This window comes from Callionymus lyra, chromosome 6 (genome assembly GCF_982586985.1).
Source record: "Callionymus lyra chromosome 6, fCalLyr1.hap1.1, whole genome shotgun sequence".
NCBI classification, from domain to species: Eukaryota; Metazoa; Chordata; class Actinopteri; order Syngnathiformes; family Callionymidae; genus Callionymus; species Callionymus lyra.
In genome coordinates this window covers 32,464,264-32,484,824 of record NC_141823.1, presented here as the reverse complement: position 1 = coordinate 32,484,824, position 20,561 = coordinate 32,464,264, and the positions used below count along the sequence as shown (strand labels likewise).

General features: G+C 39.9%; 1 protein-coding gene across 2 annotated transcripts in view; it reads left to right on the top strand.

The window, feature by feature from the left end:
• The window catches only part of zfhx3b (zinc finger homeobox 3b), a 114,160-nt gene that overhangs the window by 40,210 nt on the left and 53,389 nt on the right, over positions 1-20,561 (top strand). For both annotated transcript variants that reach the window (XM_087792796.1, XM_087792797.1), the window contains exon 4: positions 760-1,256. In XM_087792796.1, the coding sequence (XP_087648922.1) occupies positions 760-1,256 (497 nt within the window). The remainder of the gene's footprint in view (positions 1-759; positions 1,257-20,561) is intronic.

Below are 20,561 nucleotides of genomic sequence, written 5' to 3'. Positions count from 1 at the left end.
TTCGAGGCCCCGGAGCGTCTCAGAAAATAATTGCTAAAAGCCATGGAAGTGGAAGTTGGTCTCAACAGTTTTGGATTTATTATCTATAAATTATTCCACATATTTATGAAAAATATGTTAAATATATGAGGTCAAGTTTAGTAAAAGACATAATTAGTATGTAAGTCGTGTTTTTTCCCAGAAAAAAATCTGGTCTGTGAATTATTTCACCAAGCGTTAATAACCCTTCTTTCTCCTGGATATAAAAAGCAGGTAATGGCTAAAAAAAATTCTCAGAGCAGGCAGCATACTGCAGCAATAAATAAAAAGGAGCTGCTGGAATTAATTTAGTGTAGAGGCAGGCTGGGTCAAACCTGTGTGCTCAGTCTGGGCAGAGAAAGATTAAAGATCAGAAAGAAAAGGCAGAAAAAAAACTTTAACTGCTCTTACCTCATTTTTTATGTCAGCCGTTCCCAGACTTCACAGAAATATTGTCTGAGAATCCTGCCACAGATCTGCTTTTCTTTTTTGAGGGGCGATATGAGAAAGTTGCAGGAGGACCAATTATTGGTCAAGCCCAGCCAGCAGTGCTATGTGGGGGTGTATTAGAGGCTGCCATTGTGGGCCCCATATGTACCCAGGATCCATATAGCCCATGTCGTAGCCTTAAAATGCACCACACAGTGCATTGCTCACATCAGTGTTTTTCTTTTGCAGATTGACTTGGAACATGTAGCGACAACACAATGACTCGGTCTCTCTTCTGTGTTTGAACTTCAGTAGGTGGCGATATCCCGATGGACATGCGGCTTGGCAGCGGGCAGCTGGTGTCCGAGGAACTGATGAACCTGGGAGAAAGTCTGTCCCAAACCAGCGATCCCTCCCTCAAGCTCTTTCAGTGCGCTGTGTGCAACCGCTTCACCACTGACAACCTGGACTTGCTGGGTATGCACATGGGAGCTGAACGCAGCCTGCCGGAGGAAGAGTGGCGTGCTGTGGTGGGGGACTCCCACCAGTGCAAGTTATGTCACTATACCACCCAGTTGAAGGCCAATTTCCAGCTCCACTGCAAGACTGACAAGCACGTCCAAAAGTACCAGCTTGTGGCCCACATCAAAGAAGGCGGCAAAGGCAACGAGTGGCGGCTAAAGTGTGTCGCTATTGGCAACCCGGTGCATCTGAAATGCAATGCATGCGACTACTACACCAACAGCCTGGAAAAGCTGAGGATGCACACGGTCAATTCGCGGCACGAGGGCAGCCTCAAACTCTACAAGGTCAGTAGTCAAGACACATGTCACTCAAAGGCAACATTTGTTTCTGCATTCATATTTTCTCGTCATTTTAGCATATATCTCTTTACCACAAAGATTATAATTATAATGATTTCTGATGTATTTTTTAATTATTAAGATAAGATAAGATAATTATGGGGGAAATTTTGTGTGACAAACATTCAACTGGTTATTTGGCAACAGCCGGGCTCTAGTGTGGATGTTGGGAATGGCAGAGCCAGCAGCTCAGGAGTGAGAAGCCTGAGGATGAATGAAGAAGTGTGAGGAGACAGAGGTTTGGTGCTAATGCTCCTTGGAGCAGGAAAGGCTGAATCGTTCTCGGCAGCCGTATTGATTTTTTTCCTGGACTTGGAGCTTCACCTTCTCCTCTAATCATTCCATAATAGCCAATGGATGAACACTCCCAGAACAAATGGCCATAAATCTAACAGCCCTGATTCCACTTAGGTACCGATGCTGTGAGTCTGTGGCTCTTAACCCAAACTGGCACAGCCACATGTATGCACACGTAAATACGTGATAAATACATGGCATTTATCTGTAGATATTATTTATCATTGGAGATGTTGTTTTTCCACAGATTTAAATCAATGTTTGATTTAGTCTTTCGTTACAAAAATGATTGCATAGGACCTTCTGGCTTTATGAAATAAAATATATGTAAGAGACCAAGATGTTTTGACATTAATGGTAGAAACACAAATTTTGATGCGATTATACCTGATGAAAAATCTTGACCTTAAACATGCTTTTAAATATTTATATCAGAATATTTTATTCACAATTGAACCTTGACATACTCTGAACGAACATATTTGAGACAAAGTATATTACAATTGGGATACCTGGTACGATGTTGAAATGGTAATACTATATTGATACAATTTTTTTTTTTAAATAACTAAACAAATAAAAAAGAAGTTGTAATTTGTTTAGGTATTTGGAATAAGAGGGGACGTCCAAGTTTTTACAAACTAACAGCCCGTCCACAGTTATGGGTGAAACCTGAACCTTCTACACATCCTGGAGATTTTCATGAACTTGTTTTTTGCCAGGCAGGAGTTGAAAAAGGAAGCACAAATGTTAATTCTGGTAGAGAGAAAAAGTCCCTATATTTGACCGTGCATCACCTTTGAGAAGGTTAACACAGCCAGGGGGACGCTTGTGGATTGTCCTCCTTACACATGAACAAATATTGAATATTCTATAGTTTTGAACAATAGTGAAGTGTCTGCGCTGCACTACAACTCAGTTAAGAATGCCTGGTGTCATTTTAAATGTAACACCAGTGTGCACTCCATTTTATTCTGTCACACACCGACCTAGGTTGAGATTAAAGTATTTCAAAATGATCTTTTCACCAAATGAATGTATTTTTTATTCATTAGATCCAATAAAATATCATCTTCTTTCCAAATGAAGATGGCCTGTGAGGAACTCTGTTTAGTTTGCCTGGAACCTTTTTTGACTTACATCACTAATGTAGTTCTTTGCAGAGACAGATTTTCTGCTCGCCAAGTTTGAGCAGGCAGGAGACACATGTCATACTGCTGCTCAGGCTGTGCTGGATTAAATATGTACAACACATTCAAGCGTGATCATTTTTTATAACTTAAGCCTCTTACGTTGGCTCCATATTTCTTAAAACCAATTGATCTCCCTGAGTAAGTGTGGATGTATTTGTCCAGAGTTTACCTGCACGCGAAAGATGAGACATTTTTCTTTTGCATAAGCTGCTTTTATTTCAGCCACTACAAAAAAAGCAAGAATGTATGTGACGATAACAACAGTAAGATGATATCTCTTACTCTTTTAGATTTCCTGGTTTACAATAGTTATAATAGGTAGGCAACACAGACCAAATAAAAATAATTATGATGGAATAAAATTCATAATTAAATAATAAATTAAAAGTGATTAAATCATCATCGCTATCTACTTTTAAAAAACATTTTTACATATACCATACCAAACATGCTATGTTTCTTTGCTGTTTCTTTTTGTATGGCCAAACCCTGCAGGAGCTCAAACTCATATTTGAATATCATTTTTTTATAGATATTTCGTCCTCATCTTTAACCTTACAACCTTTAACACATAATAAACATTAATAATGAAGTGTTGGTTTGTTTTGTTTTTCAACCACTGTTACTTGCTAGCTTAGCTAGTCGATAACGGCTAGCTTAAAAGACATGTACCAGCCCTTAACACTTTCCATCTTTGTGCAATTTTAAAAACTTAATCTAAGCAAGGTAAATCCTACTCCTAAATATCAAATATCAACAGTAAATTGACAAATAACTATGTATATTTTAGGTTAAAGGCGAGGCCACCATTCTTGCTGTGAGGCAGTTGTGCTCACCCATACAACACAACTATTACAATTTGAAAACAATTCAAAACATGTAATAACAATAATGTATTCTTATATAACTATATTTTTACATCTTATCTATAAGAGTATAAATGGCAGCGTTTTGATGAGTGAAACAACTTCATTCTATTCCCTTGATGACGGGGGATGACATCACATTGTTGTGTCATCAGCTGTTACTGTGTTTGAACAGCATCACATGGTTTCCTAGCCTGGCTGATTCCTGACACAGTGAAAAACCATTTTGTGCCAAGATGGGAAAATTGCTATTTATTTATCCATACCCAAATAAATTTGATGCAAATAGACGATTTTTGAAACCTTTTTATGGGAGAAAATAAATCATCAAGTCAGCATAAACAGACTGTAAGATGTGGGGGGTGTTTGGACACTGGTTTGCATTAAACAGGCTCTTTGTGTGCATGGCTCCGTATAAATTGGAGCCTGTAATTACTGGAATTAAAAAGGAAGGTTTAAACTGAGAGCTAAACTGGATGGGATAATTTGAGAGTCTGTGGTATGTGGCTCATATTAGGGCTTTCTAAAAATATCAACCCCACCACCCCACGTATTGGAATGTTCCAAGAGACCACAGAAGCATCCAGCAAGTCATCCTGACCACACAGACCACCACACAGTGAGGGGCTGTGTACTGTGTTCGCAGCTGAGTGATACTCATTCAGTCCTGTGGGCTCTGTCAACACACCCAACCATTGCTGTCTTTGCTCCTATAAAACCAAGACTTTCAGCTGCGACGATATTCTGATCCTTTCTGCCCTGAAAAGCCAACCTTTTAAATACAAACTTGTGGTTTTGTGCATCAAACGTAAATGATTATTTGGAATTCAGTCCCAACTAACACTGCTTCAGTCTTCTCTACATCTGACAATTTGACGGTGATAGTCCCTGCTAAAGCCTGGCCTCTCGGTGGGTGTGTGTTTGTGTGGAGGTGAGATAAGTGGAACTAATCCGACTCTTAGGCTGCTGCAGCCAGACAGAGAAGGGTGGGGCCTGACCAGGTCCAGCCACATGGCTCAGATTCCAGTCAAGGGTTGCAGGGAAAGGGGAGGGACATGAAGAAGGAGGGGGGGTGGAGAGGCTGGCTACCTTCCTTGTCTCGAGGGCCGGTGCAATCGGTGGTAATTGAGATTGATTGGATGTTATTTTTCCTCTTGCAAATGTAGTCCATTAGCTTGGCACATGCATAATCAGTTTAGAACGCAGTTAGCTGAATGTAATCATGTTCCACAGTGTCTGCTCGCACAAAATCCACTCCAGATGCCGTTTGGCCATGAAAAGAAAGGGAGAAAGTGCTGTCACTATCAGATGGGTAATATTTAATCACACCCCTACCTATTTCCCGGCCCTTAGTAATGGAGCAGATATGCCATAAATAACTGTGGACATGTTTGAACGACGGGTTCTAATGTCTGACTCAGCAACTTGACTTTAGTGTCACAAACTTTCCAAAGTAAGAAAAAGTATTAATTAACGCATGTAAAGTGTTCTCAAATTAAGTTACACACTTTCCAGTGTGTATGTGTTTTGTTGAGTGAACTTCTAGATAACTAACTTTTAGTTAAGTTTGTACAGACCTGTATTGATTTACTCCTGTTTTAACTTTTCATTGTGTTTGTGTAACATTATATGTCAAAGGTATATAAAAAATTATATAAAAAATATATTATTACTAACCCACCTTTAATGATGCAGAGCCTCAGGAGTCTTAAAATAATGACTTTAGGAGTATGTAATATTTAGTTCCTCCACCTAGTTCTGATGAGTTCATGCCTTTGATCACAAATGAAAAATTGTGAAATCTATTGATTATATTGCTGAGAATTAAGTTGAAGAAACACCACCATAATATACCCTATTTAGTTTTTGTCAGTCTTGATATTCTTTGATATGAAGAAATTGTTTTGTTTAAAAAATCAAAGAAACAGCAACGGCACACTTTTTTAAAAAAGACAATGCAATATCACATGGTCAAAAAATTAGCTCTTGAATTGCATTTATAAAAATACCATTATAATATTCCCATTAAACACAAATAAACAGGCTACATTTGTCCAGGTCTTAGTAGTTTGTTTTATCAGAAGCATTCCTGGGGTGTGTCTCGTCGTTCTGACCAATGTCAATATAATAGTAACGACAGCTAATGTAAAATGCATTGAAAGGAAGCTGATGCCTGGCTGTCCAAGCCAACATTTGAAGGAAGAGGTGTAGAAGAGGGCTGCATAGACAGAGAGGATATAGAGGATGGAGGGGGGGGGAGAAGTGTTATAAGGATTGGTCCTCTAATTATCATGGCTAGCCTATGATTGTTCAGTAATAGTGCTCAGTGGGAAAGGTTGCAGCTGTTCCAGGAAGAGCTGAGCTCTGATTTACTGGTACTACCGCTCTAATAAAGCGCTTGCTGCACATCCTAGGAGACAGCACATTCTCTCCTTTCACTTGCATAAGCGTGTGAATGAACGCAGGAACATTTATGTCTATGAACATGAATGTGACACATGGACCAGATGTAGTCAGAGAAAATGTCAAAAGTGCAGTGCAGCAATTTTTTGGTAACCCTGAAAGTGCTTTCCGGTGCTTCCTTGCATCAAAAAAGTAGGATTGTATTCTGAAGATATACATATTTACTGACGGTAGTAAAAGAGGAAAATATTAAACTGGCTCAAGAACCAAATCTGGTATCCTAACCTGTATATGGCAAGAGATTGTTTAAAATGAAAGAATAAAAATCAACCAAAAATTATTTTTGGACAATGGATAAATCACCACAAAAGGTACCAAATACTATACTACCGTGAGATTGTCTGTGAAATTTTATTTGCTCTCTTTGTGAAGGTGAAGGTAGGTAAATAAAAAAAAATAAAAAAATGATTATTATAATAATAATAGCATAAAGAATTGTTAATTTTGACACACTATCTCTAACAAATATTTCCAGAAATCATAACATTTCTTAGTATTCTAAACTTGAAAACAACATCAGGCAATAATTAAAACACATATTTCTTCCGTTAAGTTCTTGTTAAAACAACGGTTCCTCTCTGTTAAATAAATACTGCTTTCTTTTGGATTGTAACTTACGCTGTGTTTTTAATGTTGGCCCGTGTGTGATTAAGTCTGACACCTCTGCTCAACACAAGCTCTCTACCAGCTGTTTCTTATGGCACTTCATGACAGCGCTACTCACTTACTACCACAGCGAAGAAGAAAACCAACCAGGAAAGATCACTTAGTCTTCAGTGTGTGTGTGGCATTAAATGGAGAGTATTTTTGTCAACTGGGTGATAAGCACCACAAGCACACGGCAGGTGAAAGATGTCTGAGAAAGCTTCAATTGAAGTAAATGCTAGGATGAAGAGCCTGGAGAGTGAGTAAGCCTAATGACTTCATAGTGTAAACTCTGCTCTAATATTTCAGTTTTTTATGAACAAATAACAAAAACAAATGAACGACCTCCACCACTGCATATGTATTTCTAGAAGCCCGGAAGGTCGTTAACCTTGAGCTGGAAGCATCAAAAAGGATAACAATTACATTTGTTTTGGGGGATTTTGGGTCACCTTGACCTTGCGATAACACAAGGCTTATAAAATCTAAATTTGGTCATTTCAATAGAGCATTCAAACAAATAGCTGGAATAAGTTCCCAATGAGTAAATGTAAAACTAATTGAAATATGATTAAATTGAAAGAAAAAGGGAAAATACTGTAAATAAGGATGGGTAATCGTGGAATAATATTATCAAGTGTCTTGGAGTCCAATGGAGGCTGTAATACAGTGTTGTGTTGCTTATGGCACTGGCACTAAGGACTCATTGCACCTTGAATTCTAGTTATTGCTTTTATAACTTCATGCAAAACATGTCGGAGTAAACAATTGTTGAGTGCTGGTATAGTTGCTGTGAAGGTAATCAGAGAAAAGAGGCTCAAAGGAAACATAATGTGGTCGGTATGTGGTTTTTCTGGCGAACACAATACAAGGAAAATGTTCTTTTTAACTCTAGGAATGTTCCCAAGTGTTATTTGTCCCAAAGGTGCTGTGTCCTATAAAGTCTTTAATTACTGCTGGAAGACAGAACAGGAGTGATTTGGGAAACTTGAGACAGAAGTAGAGGTGGGGACAAGAATGCTCTTCAGCCTCTCAAGGGCAGTGATTCTTTATGGCCGTCACATTCCTTCTTGACAAACTGATGCCCAGAATAGACGGAGGATGGGAGAAAAAGTTGATCTCCTGCACCTTCACGCTCCACCTACACATTTATTATTCCACCTTATTCAGCATTCATTCATGCAGACGATCTCTGGATCGCAGTGTTGTGAGCCAAAGGTCAGCGGCCTTCGCACAACAGTAAAACACAACTCTTAGAAAGATGTACAATTTTTAAAGTCTTTCTCAGAGACGATGGATGAAAAGGAGATGAATGCAGTTGATTGTAGTTTAAACACACAACTAAAATGGTGACTCGTAGTTCTTAGTGAATCGCAAATTTTGTGTTTTCATAGAGATTTGTTAATCGACGGGTATTTAGGCCGTGATGAAGTCTTAAAACAGCACAAAGACAAAGATTGAAACACAAAAATCAAACTTCATTTGCTGACTCTGATCAGTACCAACAGCCATCAGGCCAAGGTTACCAAGGCAGAACAGGAAAAGCCATTAACTGCCAATCAAGGCATCGATTGACAAGCCTGTACCAGCACTGCCACCGATGTTACAGCCACACACTGATACAAACTCCGAGCTGTTACTCCCTGCATCACATGAATTGTATTGACACATGTCTGATTTTGTGTTTTTCTCCTCCATGTTTGAAATTATAAAAATCAATATCAGCTGTCTTTGTCAGCCAGTCCACTGTCAACAACGTGTGAACTCATCTTGCCTGAACTCGTCAGTGGAGTCGTAACTTGAAGGTCAGGTTTAAAAGTAGCTTGATTCCATCGGTGTGTGTAGAATGGCGAGTCATCACGGGAGAATATTTACTTACTTGTGGATTTAATAAAGACAAGCTAAATCAGAGAGATTTAGGTTCAAAGGTCAGGGCTGGGGGGAGCAATTATAGTGTATAGATCTGGACCTCGTCCTTCCGTGTGCGCTGCAGAGAGGTTTAGCTCATGGGGAGGCAGCTGCCGAATCAGAACTACGAGTCTTCATTTATTGAGCTTGGTTACTGATTAACTGGTGATGTATCACCCAGGAGGCAGCTGGTGAGGGTTTAAAACTTACTAACTCAGGTTATTCAGAATCTTCATTGTTGTTGAACTATATTGTTAATGATGTAAATAATCACAAATGTGTAAATTAACTTTTATTTTGTCAGTATTAAGGCCAAGTTTTTTGTACAGATAAAGAAGGCTATCATCTTAAATAGACTCACATTGGCTCCATAACATGTATTATTTTTTGGTGAACCCAACAAAAGTGAGAGTTAAAAATCGAAATATTGATCCTTTCATCCATGTTATATGTTGATTTTATTATCTACATGTGATATCAGTTTCCCATTGTTTGAAACACACATGGTCATTAGAGTCAAAGAGAGATATGTTTAACACATACTTGGAATTGTTCATCATAAATACTTATGTCTAGCAGGTTATACTTTTGAAAAGACAATGTTCTAAATCACTATCAAGATCCACAAATCTTTTCAAGTGTCATGAGTTTCGCTGTAAGAAAGAGTTGCTGTGTGTAGTGCAAGTGAGCTCCAGAAAAATACTGGCGCCTCCTGTTCCATTAAGCACATTGTTGTTGTCGATATTCCATAGGCTGAAAGAAGAATCTAAGGATTTTGATTAAATAAATGTTGGGCGACATTGTCAATTGTAAATGAGCAGCTTGACTCAATAAAGCTTGTGAAAACCAGGAAGGGACTAGTGGTGGGTTCCAATGGTTTACATGTCCAATCGATGAGACGACACCGCGGCATCATAAGTTAAACAATCTGAAGTTTGGCATTGACTTGTAGCGTGTCATTCTGGAGGCAGGTCAGTGAGAGTTCCTGGTGAGTTCTGACATCCATTTCTCATGTTCCTGGTATACAAGCTGGCTTAGCTACTACGTTTTCAACAAGCTGACCACTTCTTTGCCTCTGGGAGGAAGCACACACAATTAAAATAACACATACAAACACAGCAGGCACCATTGTTTTTGAAAAGTTAAATCCTGCATTTTTCTCTAATTCCATTCTGTAGTTCTCTATGTTATTTGTCACCTACACTATATGAAGCGTCCTTCCTGCTCAGTGGCCTTGATAGTTTCTCCCTCGGCCACACAATAGCCAGAGCCTGCACCAGATATGATGGATGTGTCCGGGAGACTTTATGCTCCAGCTATCTGCCGCGGCCTCATCTGTACGTCAGCCGCAGAGAGAGGGGGCAGAGATACAAACCAGACCAGCCATTTTCCCTGTTCGCTCATAAATATTTGTGTGGCTGATTTATAAACAGTGGAGCAAGAGAGCAGATCAAAGTGAACTGTAATGCTTATATAAAACTGATGATTTTTCATGATACTGCCCTCCACGCCGCGGCCGTGCCCATTAAAGATGAGGCTATATATCACGAGCCATATTGGAAAGACTACTGAATGGATACTTATTTAAGAGACAAGTTGTCTTCTGGTTGTGCAGCTATCTTGCACACGGCTTTTAAACTGACATCAGCACTTTAAACTCCCACTAGGTGGCTTGTATTTTTGTCGGTGTTGTCATGACGAGCCGGTGTGGTAAAGCGGCAGCGTAGCGAGGAGTCACTCTGTCCCGATGGTGGTTATGTTGCATTTGTCACAGCAGACAGCTGCACATGAGTCTGGCAACCAGCTGCACACAAACCACACGCTGCCTCTTGAAGGGATTAGTGAGGTGTGAGATGTCGCTTGTACAGATTTGGATTTTATTTATGCAAAAATATTGTACATTTTTTAGAATTTAATGAATCGCTAAATATCGCAGCAAATGTGTCAAATTCAGAAAAGAAGAATTGCACGTTCACCTGGAGGACATGCATTTATATTTATTTTAACATTTACATCTTCGAGCATTTAAATCTAAAAAGTCCTGCAGGCCAGATAAAATGACCTTGTTTGCTACACTTGAGTTTAACTTGTGAGGAACACCATCAAAGCCTGAGCCATTTCACCCTCAACATGGTCCATTCTGGGACCAATTTGGTCATAATCTTACAATTTCACCCATTTTTCATCCTTTAAAACTCAGGTGCAGTTGAGTTTATGCATGTCAATAATTAATTTGAATTATTTTTACTTCAAGGATAAAAGGAAATTGTGCTAAACTTACTTGCTCATAGTTTCTCGATTTGAGCCTTGGACCGTACACGTTTTTGTAAAAGATGATTATTATGTTATTATTATTATATTATTATTATGATTTATTATTTTTCTTTATTGACCTCCTAGCATGAACAAGTGTGACACTCCCAGAGGTCCAGTCATATAAATGCATACCATAATACAGTATTATTGCCTAGACCTATCGTATCCTCAGGCATAAAAAACAGCATTGTATAATCCATAAATATAGAAGGAGTATCTGGAAAAGGAAGATTGTTGTAACTGTGGTGCAGTGAGTTCAAAGTCCTGCCAAACATCAGAGAGCTGATGCTGAGTGAGGTTGACTAGCTGCAGCCTGTGGTCCAGGGAGGGTTCCTGAATTATTACTGATGGTTCAGGGGTAACTGTCCGACCACTGAACGGAAGAATATTAATCATTTATTTGATTGTCCGCATGTGCTGATTAATCAATTTGAGTAGGATCTGCAGGATTAACTACCCCATTATTTCCCTGTAAGAACAGATAAGGGATAAGAATTTAAAATATCATGTTCCATTCATCATTTATTTTTAGATCCCTGCTGATGAAGGCTGAAATAAAAACTGAGACCAGACTGCAGCAGCAACATATAGAGGGGTTATATTGAGGGAGAGAGAGGTGAACGATCGGAGAAAGTTGTGCGTCTCAAACTGTAAACTTCCTGAAAGTCGTGATGTTTTTTTTATTGTTGGTAACTTTGCTTTCATTGAAAAAAAGAGATCAGCTGTTTGTCCGCTGTCTTTCAGTCATAAATCCTCAATCTGCCAGCTGTTTAATGTGTTATGTGGTAATGTCTCTGATTCCGACATGCCTCCGTTTGTAAATACAAGAAGCACTCAAAAGGCTGTGGTTTCTTTACAAGCATGGCGCCCCCGGCGCTCTGGTTGGGAATGCACTGAGAGGCAGGAGGACTGAAAGAGCCGGAGCTGGTTTGAAACAGAAGACACTTCTCGTTTCTTCCCTTCCAAACATTCCCTTTCTGCCTCTGGATGAGAAATGTGAGCAGGAGCCACATCTCCTCGCCCTGAGCTCAACATAATTATGCACTTTTCAGCAGGTTCTACCTTTAACACTTTCCTCCCGAGGTTGAGATTAGTGCTCACCATGCTTGATTTACTGCACAATTACTGAACTAGAGCTCTATCTAATCAATAAACAGGAAGGGGAAAAGTGGTCGGCTTTGAAGTATAGTTTGAGAGTTTTTTGCACGATTGAGCAGAGGTGAGGCCACGCCATGTCAGGAAGCTGAGAAACTTCTCATCGCTCCTGCTGCCAACAAGTGAAAGTGACATTGTTGAACACAGTTCCTAAATTTTTTTCTATTTTGAGATGGTCTCGTGAATCGTTCCAGCTGAATCAACAACTGACCGTCAAGTAATTCCACGGCCGATACGATTGGCTTCCCCAATTAGCTCGGAGCGTGTTTGATTTTCGGTGATGACAACGATATCTCAGTTGCAATTATGCTGCGCTGGGAATTATGAGGGTTTAGGTTATTGATCCTGGATTGATTATTTTCCAGTCGATGAGCACTTTTGTTTCGCCTTCAGTGCAAAGCAAAATAATGCTACGGCTAATGAGCAAACAGGATGCCCCTTTTACACAAGTCTTAGCAATAGAGACCTCAACGTATTAGCGACTTACTCTGGGGAGTGATGGGGAACCATTTCTCACAAGTGAGATGTTTCCCTGGTGGGGATAGACTGGTTGGAATTTGGTCATGGTTAGTGAAGCGCAAATGTTCTTCAAAAGTGTAATTATTTGACAAAAATATATATTCTATTTATATCTCTTTTAATTAGACCGGAGTGCACCTCCAGCTGGCGCTCTTACAATTTTCATCAGGGAGAAAGATTTGTGGTCAATGCAGGATGCTTTGTTGAAAGAGCCCTCAACTAGTACTGCATTTATGAAAGCTACTTCAAGCTTCATCAAACCAAGACCACCTACCCTTCTCTGTCCACTCAACCTGTTTCAAGACGAGCTCCCGCTGAGTTCTTTTAAAACATGATTTCTCTTCAAAGGACGTCATCATTTCATAACCAATCTCCATAACTACTTAGATTCAGATGGAACTCACCAACCGGAATATTATTTAACTGTTATGTGGATAAGATGATGCATTGACTACGTAGAACACAATCACTGTTCAGTAAGTTAAAAGGCCTGCCTATATAGTTTTTTTTTTCATATTCGTTTCTAATTTTTTCTACTTCCTACTTCTCTTGTGTACAACTCGCTGGTTTCTTCCCTTTCCTGAATCCTACATACTCCAAGAGCCTTTAAACATCCACATTTGTTGTAATTGGACATCAAAAGGAAAGTGTATATTTGGAAAACACACAGCATTTCAACAGGCACAGCTTTATTGTGTAACCTGAAGCAACAACTCATTAGGTGGTAATGAAATATTTACACTACCAAACTGAGAACCCCAGGGTTGAGCGTAGGATAATACAAGCCTCAGGATACTGGATTTGTTTCTTCCTTTGTGTTGTTTTGGTCGGCCCAAATCTACAGTGACAATAACAGCGTAGGAAGACCTGCAAGTATAGCAAGCTGAGCTCTTGTTGCTTGCTTTTGTTGAGCATGTTTGGTCCATTTTTGGGTGGGAATAGAGATATGTAAGCCAAGAGTAGTGAAGCGCCTCAACAGGAATTTGCATTCATCGCATTGTGGGATGTTTGTTCTGGAGGACTAATTGTGTTTGGGTAATGTTCCTGCTCTGAATTTAATTCTCACTGGCTGCATTAATCATTACAAGTGGTGTTTGCCTGTATCTTAATCCAACAGAATGGTTTTGTCCCGCCATTACCCTTAACTTTGTAGAGCACTCTCATAATGCTCCATTTCTCTTTGAATTCACTTGAAGTTCAAAAAAAGAAAACTTGAAAAACACATTTTATTGCTTTCTGGACTTTAGATATGGCATCTTATGTCCTTGTCAGTAATTGTTGAGAACTAGATATTGACAGCAGTGTTGTCATTTCCTATCTAGAGGACAGGAGGTAGTTGTAGGTGTAGTGTAGCAATTCATTGAGAGTTATAAAGTTTTGTTGATTCACTGTGGAAAGGTATACTACATATAGTTCAAGAAATTGACAGTATATTCCACTTTTCAACTAGAAAAGCACAAGCCTTCAGAAGATGTATAGGTGAACAAAAACATCATAGAAATCAGCTAATCCCTCCAAGATTATCCTCTTTTTCAAGCATTAAAATCCCTTCATCTGTTTTAACCTTTTTTGACCAACAACTTTCCCTCTTTGGTAGAGACAAAAAATGGGTTCCTCCCATCCTACCTTTTTTTCAACTCTGTAACTTGTTGATACAAACCGCTTTGTCTCAATGTTTTGAGTTGAAGTAATTAAAAAAAAATGTTTGGACAGAGGAATGTAAATCTTCCAGCCTCCCATGAGTTGTGATGTTAACTCAGCACTGTGGGTAATAAAAATACGGAGCAGGCAGGTCTTGATTTGCCTTGTTCTGCTTCCAGATGGTACCTCGCCAGTACACATGTCATCAAGTGGCTGTAACAATCATGCAGGTTCCCCCCTTGCTCCACCCTGATCTCCTGCCTCCTGCAGGCAAAGTTATTGTACTGCAATTTTGGCAAGCCTTCCCTAGCGTGGCTTTCATAAAAGCACCAGGAGGTTAAGCTGCTAATTAGCTACTGAAGAGGAGAGCAACAGCTTGCTGTTAATTTGCTCTACTCTTTTTTTCCCTACTTATTTTGGATTGACATCATTTCCTGCCTGTTTTGGAGTCAATGCCGTGTGTCACAACAGCAGGGCTGAGCTCATTAAGGTGGGTGTGTGTGTGTGTTTATCTGGCTACTATTGGAAGTGCACATTATGCATGTATAGCCACGCTTATCCAAATGTTCTTAATGAGAGCGACCCCAGACACCGGCGTGGCTCTCCTGTGGGCATAGACCCAGCCTCGTTATCACCACGCAGGGCATTGATCTCTCTACCTCCAGCTCGCTTATCCTCCTCCTACCCTTTCAAAGACAGTGACTTGCACATGAATTATGTGGACACATTGATCAGCTGATTGAGAGCTATTGTTTAGAGCCTCGGGTCATTATTGAAGGAAGAATTACCCAACTCTTGTTTGGTGCTCGTGTACGGGAGGGCGTATTACTCAGCTGCTTGTCACCGCACATGCTCTCTTTAGCTCTCCTAAGACATGCAAGCGCTTCACAAATGTGCACACTTAAGCACACACACACACGATCTACATGGCCCAAATGACTGCCTGCATTGATTGGCTTCTCTTTGCAATTATGTTCTCATTGTTTACCTTCTAGCATCTTATTCTTTCAAACAGAATTCGATTATTATTGCTTTATTTAATGCTAAAGCCTGTAAGAGTGGTCGGTGTGGAACTCCATGTTTCTTCAACTCTTTCTACTTCAAAATCTTTGGACACCGACAGAAGTATTGCTGACTAGATATCTTCTTTTTAATGAATTATATTATGTTACATGTTTTATTCATATTTAATTTCTAAACTTAATATTTGTTATGTTTTCTACAATTACATTTTTGTTTTGGTTTGATCTGATACCAGTGATGGTTCTTAAAAGATAAAACGTTTGCAAACTTTGTCCTAAAACTAGAAAATGATAGTTTTAGAATTACAACAAAGTTTTATTTTTAAAGTATTCCTATTACAATAGAGTTTAATTTATGCTTTTTCTGTCAGTATTAATTTGACCACAATATGTAGTAGGTACTATTAACCACTGATTCTATGATCTATTCTTCAATACTTTTTTAATTAGAGAAAAAGATAATTTTTGTCTGGTAAGTCATGTGCCATTTTTCACCAGGTATCAACACCCTGTATCTTTTTGGCAACACTGTTTCTTACACATGAACCAACGGAAGGAAAAATAACTACTTTGTTAAAGAAATGGTGGCTGTGGAAACAAGTTTAATACTAAATTCCAACATATTTGTTCACTGTAAATGTAAGCTGGCACTATTTTAAGCCCATAGTATCCCTTTTAAAACCCACTTATTCTCTAAGTAGTGATGGATCTTTTCTGTTGCAAGACAGTGAGGAAGGCTTGACACAGAGACAGGATGTGTTGGGATTAGTGAGGGTAAAGAAAGGACAAAGGGTGTGGATGAGACACAGGAGGCATAAGCAAGTCTGTCTTCCAACATCCGAACTCTTTGGGGCGTGCTGCAACTTGCAGTGGCTAATTCGTAGCAGCCGCCACAGCTTGTACCTGGTGGGGGCTCTGCGGTTGAAGCTGTTGTTCATGCTGCTGGCAGACCTGGAATCGTGCAGACCGTTGCTGATTCCACTCTAAAGACGCTGCTTGTGTTCCAGGGGATTCCCAGAGTGCAGATTTACGAGAATCAAGTCCCCGACAAATCTCCGCACATGTGCAAATACAATGTTGCTTGAGCGACGGAGGTCATTACTTTGATGTTTTCTCAGAGGCCCAGATTAGATGTCGATTTAATCCTACTAGTTAAAATAATCTCCCCATATTTTAAATAATCCTGATTTACGAGAGTTGCAGTTTGTCAGCAAATGGTAAACTAACTTTTAAATCTTACTCACTTTTGGATGGTATTGGTGTGAGTACCCGGTTAGACTGTCCATCTATCCAGTGTCTATCATGTATGGGTCGTGTGGGCAGCAGTCGCTGCAGCAAATATGGCCAAGACTTTTCTCTTCCTAACAGTTTTGGGGTTGCTTGAATCGTGGAAGATCTAATTGAAGTCTTCCTTCAATGGAAGAGCTCCTCTTTTTACGTTAGACTAAAGAGTTCACAACCTCGACCTCACAAGCCATGGTCTGTTGACGTAAATAATGAAAAACGACATAAATCTAACGATGGAAGACAGTTCTAGTATTTTTAATAATTTAAAAACTCAACAGAGATAATGAAGAAGTCATCAAAAGCGTGCATTTTAAACAGCTACACTCTTGATAGTGACAGAAATTTGATGGAAGTCTTCATCGTAGATTCTTAATGATCCTCTTAATGAGAGTAGAAATCGTTCAGACGAGGATTTAGTGTCTTCAAACCAATCAAAAGCCATTTGTTTCATACTTTTGTTTTATGTTTTAATTTTGGATTAACCACAATATCAAATTTATTGGTCGACATAATTGTCCACTTGGCAGAAGGTTTGTGGCTGTGTGTGTTTGTGTGTGTCTATATATGTTCTATGTGTGCACACACTGTATAATACGACTCCTCTGGGAGTCATTCTTTGAAATTACTGGCTCTCTGTCTACTTTCCAGCCTTCCAGTAATACCCACCTCCATCTTGTGTGAGTTGGACTCTCTTAGCTGCCACAGTGTTAGTGTTAAAGGTGCACTTTTACATGTGCATTTAAGTGCTTGGAAATGCAGATGTATGCGGCGCTCTGGGTGGGTGGTGGAACTGATACAGGCTTGTGTTGCCCACTCAAAGGGCAAGGTGCAATATAGAGTTGTGAGAGAGATGATGGGGTGGTGCCCACACCAGCCGTCCTCGTGTACCTAAAAAAGCAGAGAGCACTGCTTCAGCCTCCACTAAAGTACTCAATGGGAGAAGAGGTTTCACAAGCCCTCGTAGTATTCTCTTATTTGAAGTTTAACTACTTGTGTAGGATAAAGGCTTCCAAAAAGATCAGCTAGCAAGATGTAGCAAAGAATTTGGTCCTTACAAAATCAGACTACTACCGCTTAAGTATGTACCTTTGAACCTGGAAAGTTTGAGTTCACCATTTGTTATTTAAAGTAAATCATTCATTAACATTTTAGAGTTCTTCTGGCAAAATGAGAGTTGTTAACTTGTGGCGCTTCTGAATCCCCACGCTGCCATTGGGCCCATGCCCTCTCACTGCCGCCTCCACGATACTGGGCCAGATACACCACCGACAAACCTTCCAGCCCAACATGACTTTTTCATTAAACCGCCAAATTCCTGCACTCTTGTAGAAGGTGATTTATCAACTCGCAGCTTCATTGGCGATTCATAGAAACCAGACATTGTTCCGTCTCATACATTATTGGGTTTTCGGTGGACCTGCACACTTGTGTGAACGAGTCGACCAGTGTACTACACATGTTACAATAAGAATATTTTGAGAGTAAATAATTTTCACGTGGTATTTATTATTCTCACAGCTGCTCACTAAACAAACCAGGGCTACGATGCCGGTCGCTCTTTATTGGCTCTGAAAGGCAGTGAATGTCTTGGGTCATGGCCAGTACAGAGCTGGTTTACAAGTCTGAACGTTTGACATTGTAGACAGAAGTACAAGCAGTGGGGCAGCCCAGGTTTGGCCCTGCTGAGGCTATCTTCCCTGCCAGTCGGGCTCAGAGTGAATTATAGCTAATTCTGGGGCAGGCGGTCTCGGGTTTACTCCTATATAAACTCTTGGCTTTTTTTTATGGGAAACTATAAAACTCCCTCGGATTTTTTTTTCTACCTCCTGGGACTTGCTTTGAAGTTGAAGTCAGGTGCTGTCAAATTTTTTTTTCGAACTCTGCTTCTTTCAGATTTCAGAAACTTGAGTCATTTGCATTTTCTTCCCCCTTTTAATTCAAAACAGCTGCTGTGACTAAAAGCAGTTTGCGTGATGGATTTGGTGCTATCTATAACTGAATCTGTTTCTCAGGTTTTCTACTGTTCCTCTGATGCATTATTTCGACTCGGAGGGAAACGAGGGGGCTTCCCCACAATATCCTGCAACACCTATTCATGACATCATTGATGGTTTGAAGCGAGGAGAAGGGGAACGCAGATGCACAGAATTAAGCCATCACATAATAACTCTGCACAGTCGGCCTCATTTTCCTGAATTACATTCCTTCGATATAATATATATTTTGGGTGTAAAAGAAATAAATACATAGTGTCATTATAATATCATTGCAGAACTAAACGGTACGAGGATGTAACAACATTAGCATTTTTCTTTTGCTCCATCCTGTCAACAGCTGATTTTCTGGTAATATTGTTAAATGTCTAATATTATTATTATATATTCAGCTCTTCCTCGATTATATCACAGTCCGCAGAGAGTTAAAGAACGTGAGAAGGTGATGGATAAATAATCACAGGCATGAGCTGCAACTCAATAGACGCTGATAAAAAAGTTATCTGATTATATAGCTCTATAGTTAATCCGGGAAGAGATGCCTTTATATTCATATGAATATTTTCAACTGGCACCTGGACCTGTATTAACATCTGCTTAGATTCCCCATCCCTCTTTTGGTTACACAATAAGAAAGAAAATAAATAAGTCAATTAATATGAAGCATACGATGAGGTCAAACCAACAACTTCCATGATACAAGAATTGAACTGGTCCGAGGCAAGCACAAGCCTTCATTGGTGTCTTTCCAAGGCCTCAGAAACTCATTTGCTCCATTAATATTGAATAATATGACAATAATAATACTTCAATACTTGAATCCTGTCACGACCATAATATGTGCCTTTTCCGATGATCGACTTTTCCTGAATATTATTTATTTTTGGGTACTTGGTTGAAAGAAAGATGGCAGTATAGAATATGTGTATTAATACTGTTGTATATAACAGTCATTTACTTCTGTATTCAATGAATTCAATGAAAAGTCAATATATAAAACATTTTTCAATCATATTAATACGAGCATTAAACAAACACCTTGAGCAAAATTTGTTTTATCCTGTATAATTAATTTCGTCTCTATGCAGAGTAGGTTGAAATTGTATTTGATTCATCGATTATTGAAACGAGACACCAGTGGTCACGCCGGGTCTGGGGTGTAATTGTAAACATGGAGAAGCAATCAGAGTGATGCTTTGGGACGATGGTCAATAACTCTGTTGCACATACAAGTTCCAGCGTTGCATCATCGATTGAGTCATGCAGGAGGTAAATAGACCGGAGCTGTCTGTTGTGCCAAGAGGTTGTGGTGGTACCATGTCACGATGGGGGCGTGCGGCGTGTCGTCGTGAACCCCGCAGTGGACCGCGACCTCCAGGAACAGTTGACAGGTCAATACGTCTGCCGGTTTAGTGCTCGCTGAAGGTTATGGAATGTCCTGCTCCTAAATGTCCCCGTCCTGCCTCACCACTGACTGAGTGCGCCTCCACGATGAAGCAGGGATTTAACTCGCCTTGATCAATATTTAGTATCCCATGCATGAAACAGGCAGATGTTTGGAGTTTCCTTTTCAGGGACGGGAGGCTTCTGTTGAGTGAAGGGAATCAATGCTGCTTTCCGTCTGCGTGGCTGCGGCTCGGCGGCTTCTGAAGGGTAGCTGATGCGATTCCTGCCCATCCTGGCACTCCGGAGAGTTGTGTACCTCCCAGGCCTCTCCTGTCCTGTTAGCAGACTGATACAGACACTCTCCCAGACAAAGTGTGCCGTCCAAACAGTTGTCCTGAAGTGGAAGAGGTCTAGATGTTAAACAACAGGGCTGTGATTGGGAATTGATTTGTTCATTTGCCAGCAGTGTGAGCAAAAGTGAGTCAGTGGTGCCCAGCAAGATATCCGCCATCTACAATAACCTCTTTTTCCTTCTTTCTCTCTCCCTCTATTTCTGTCT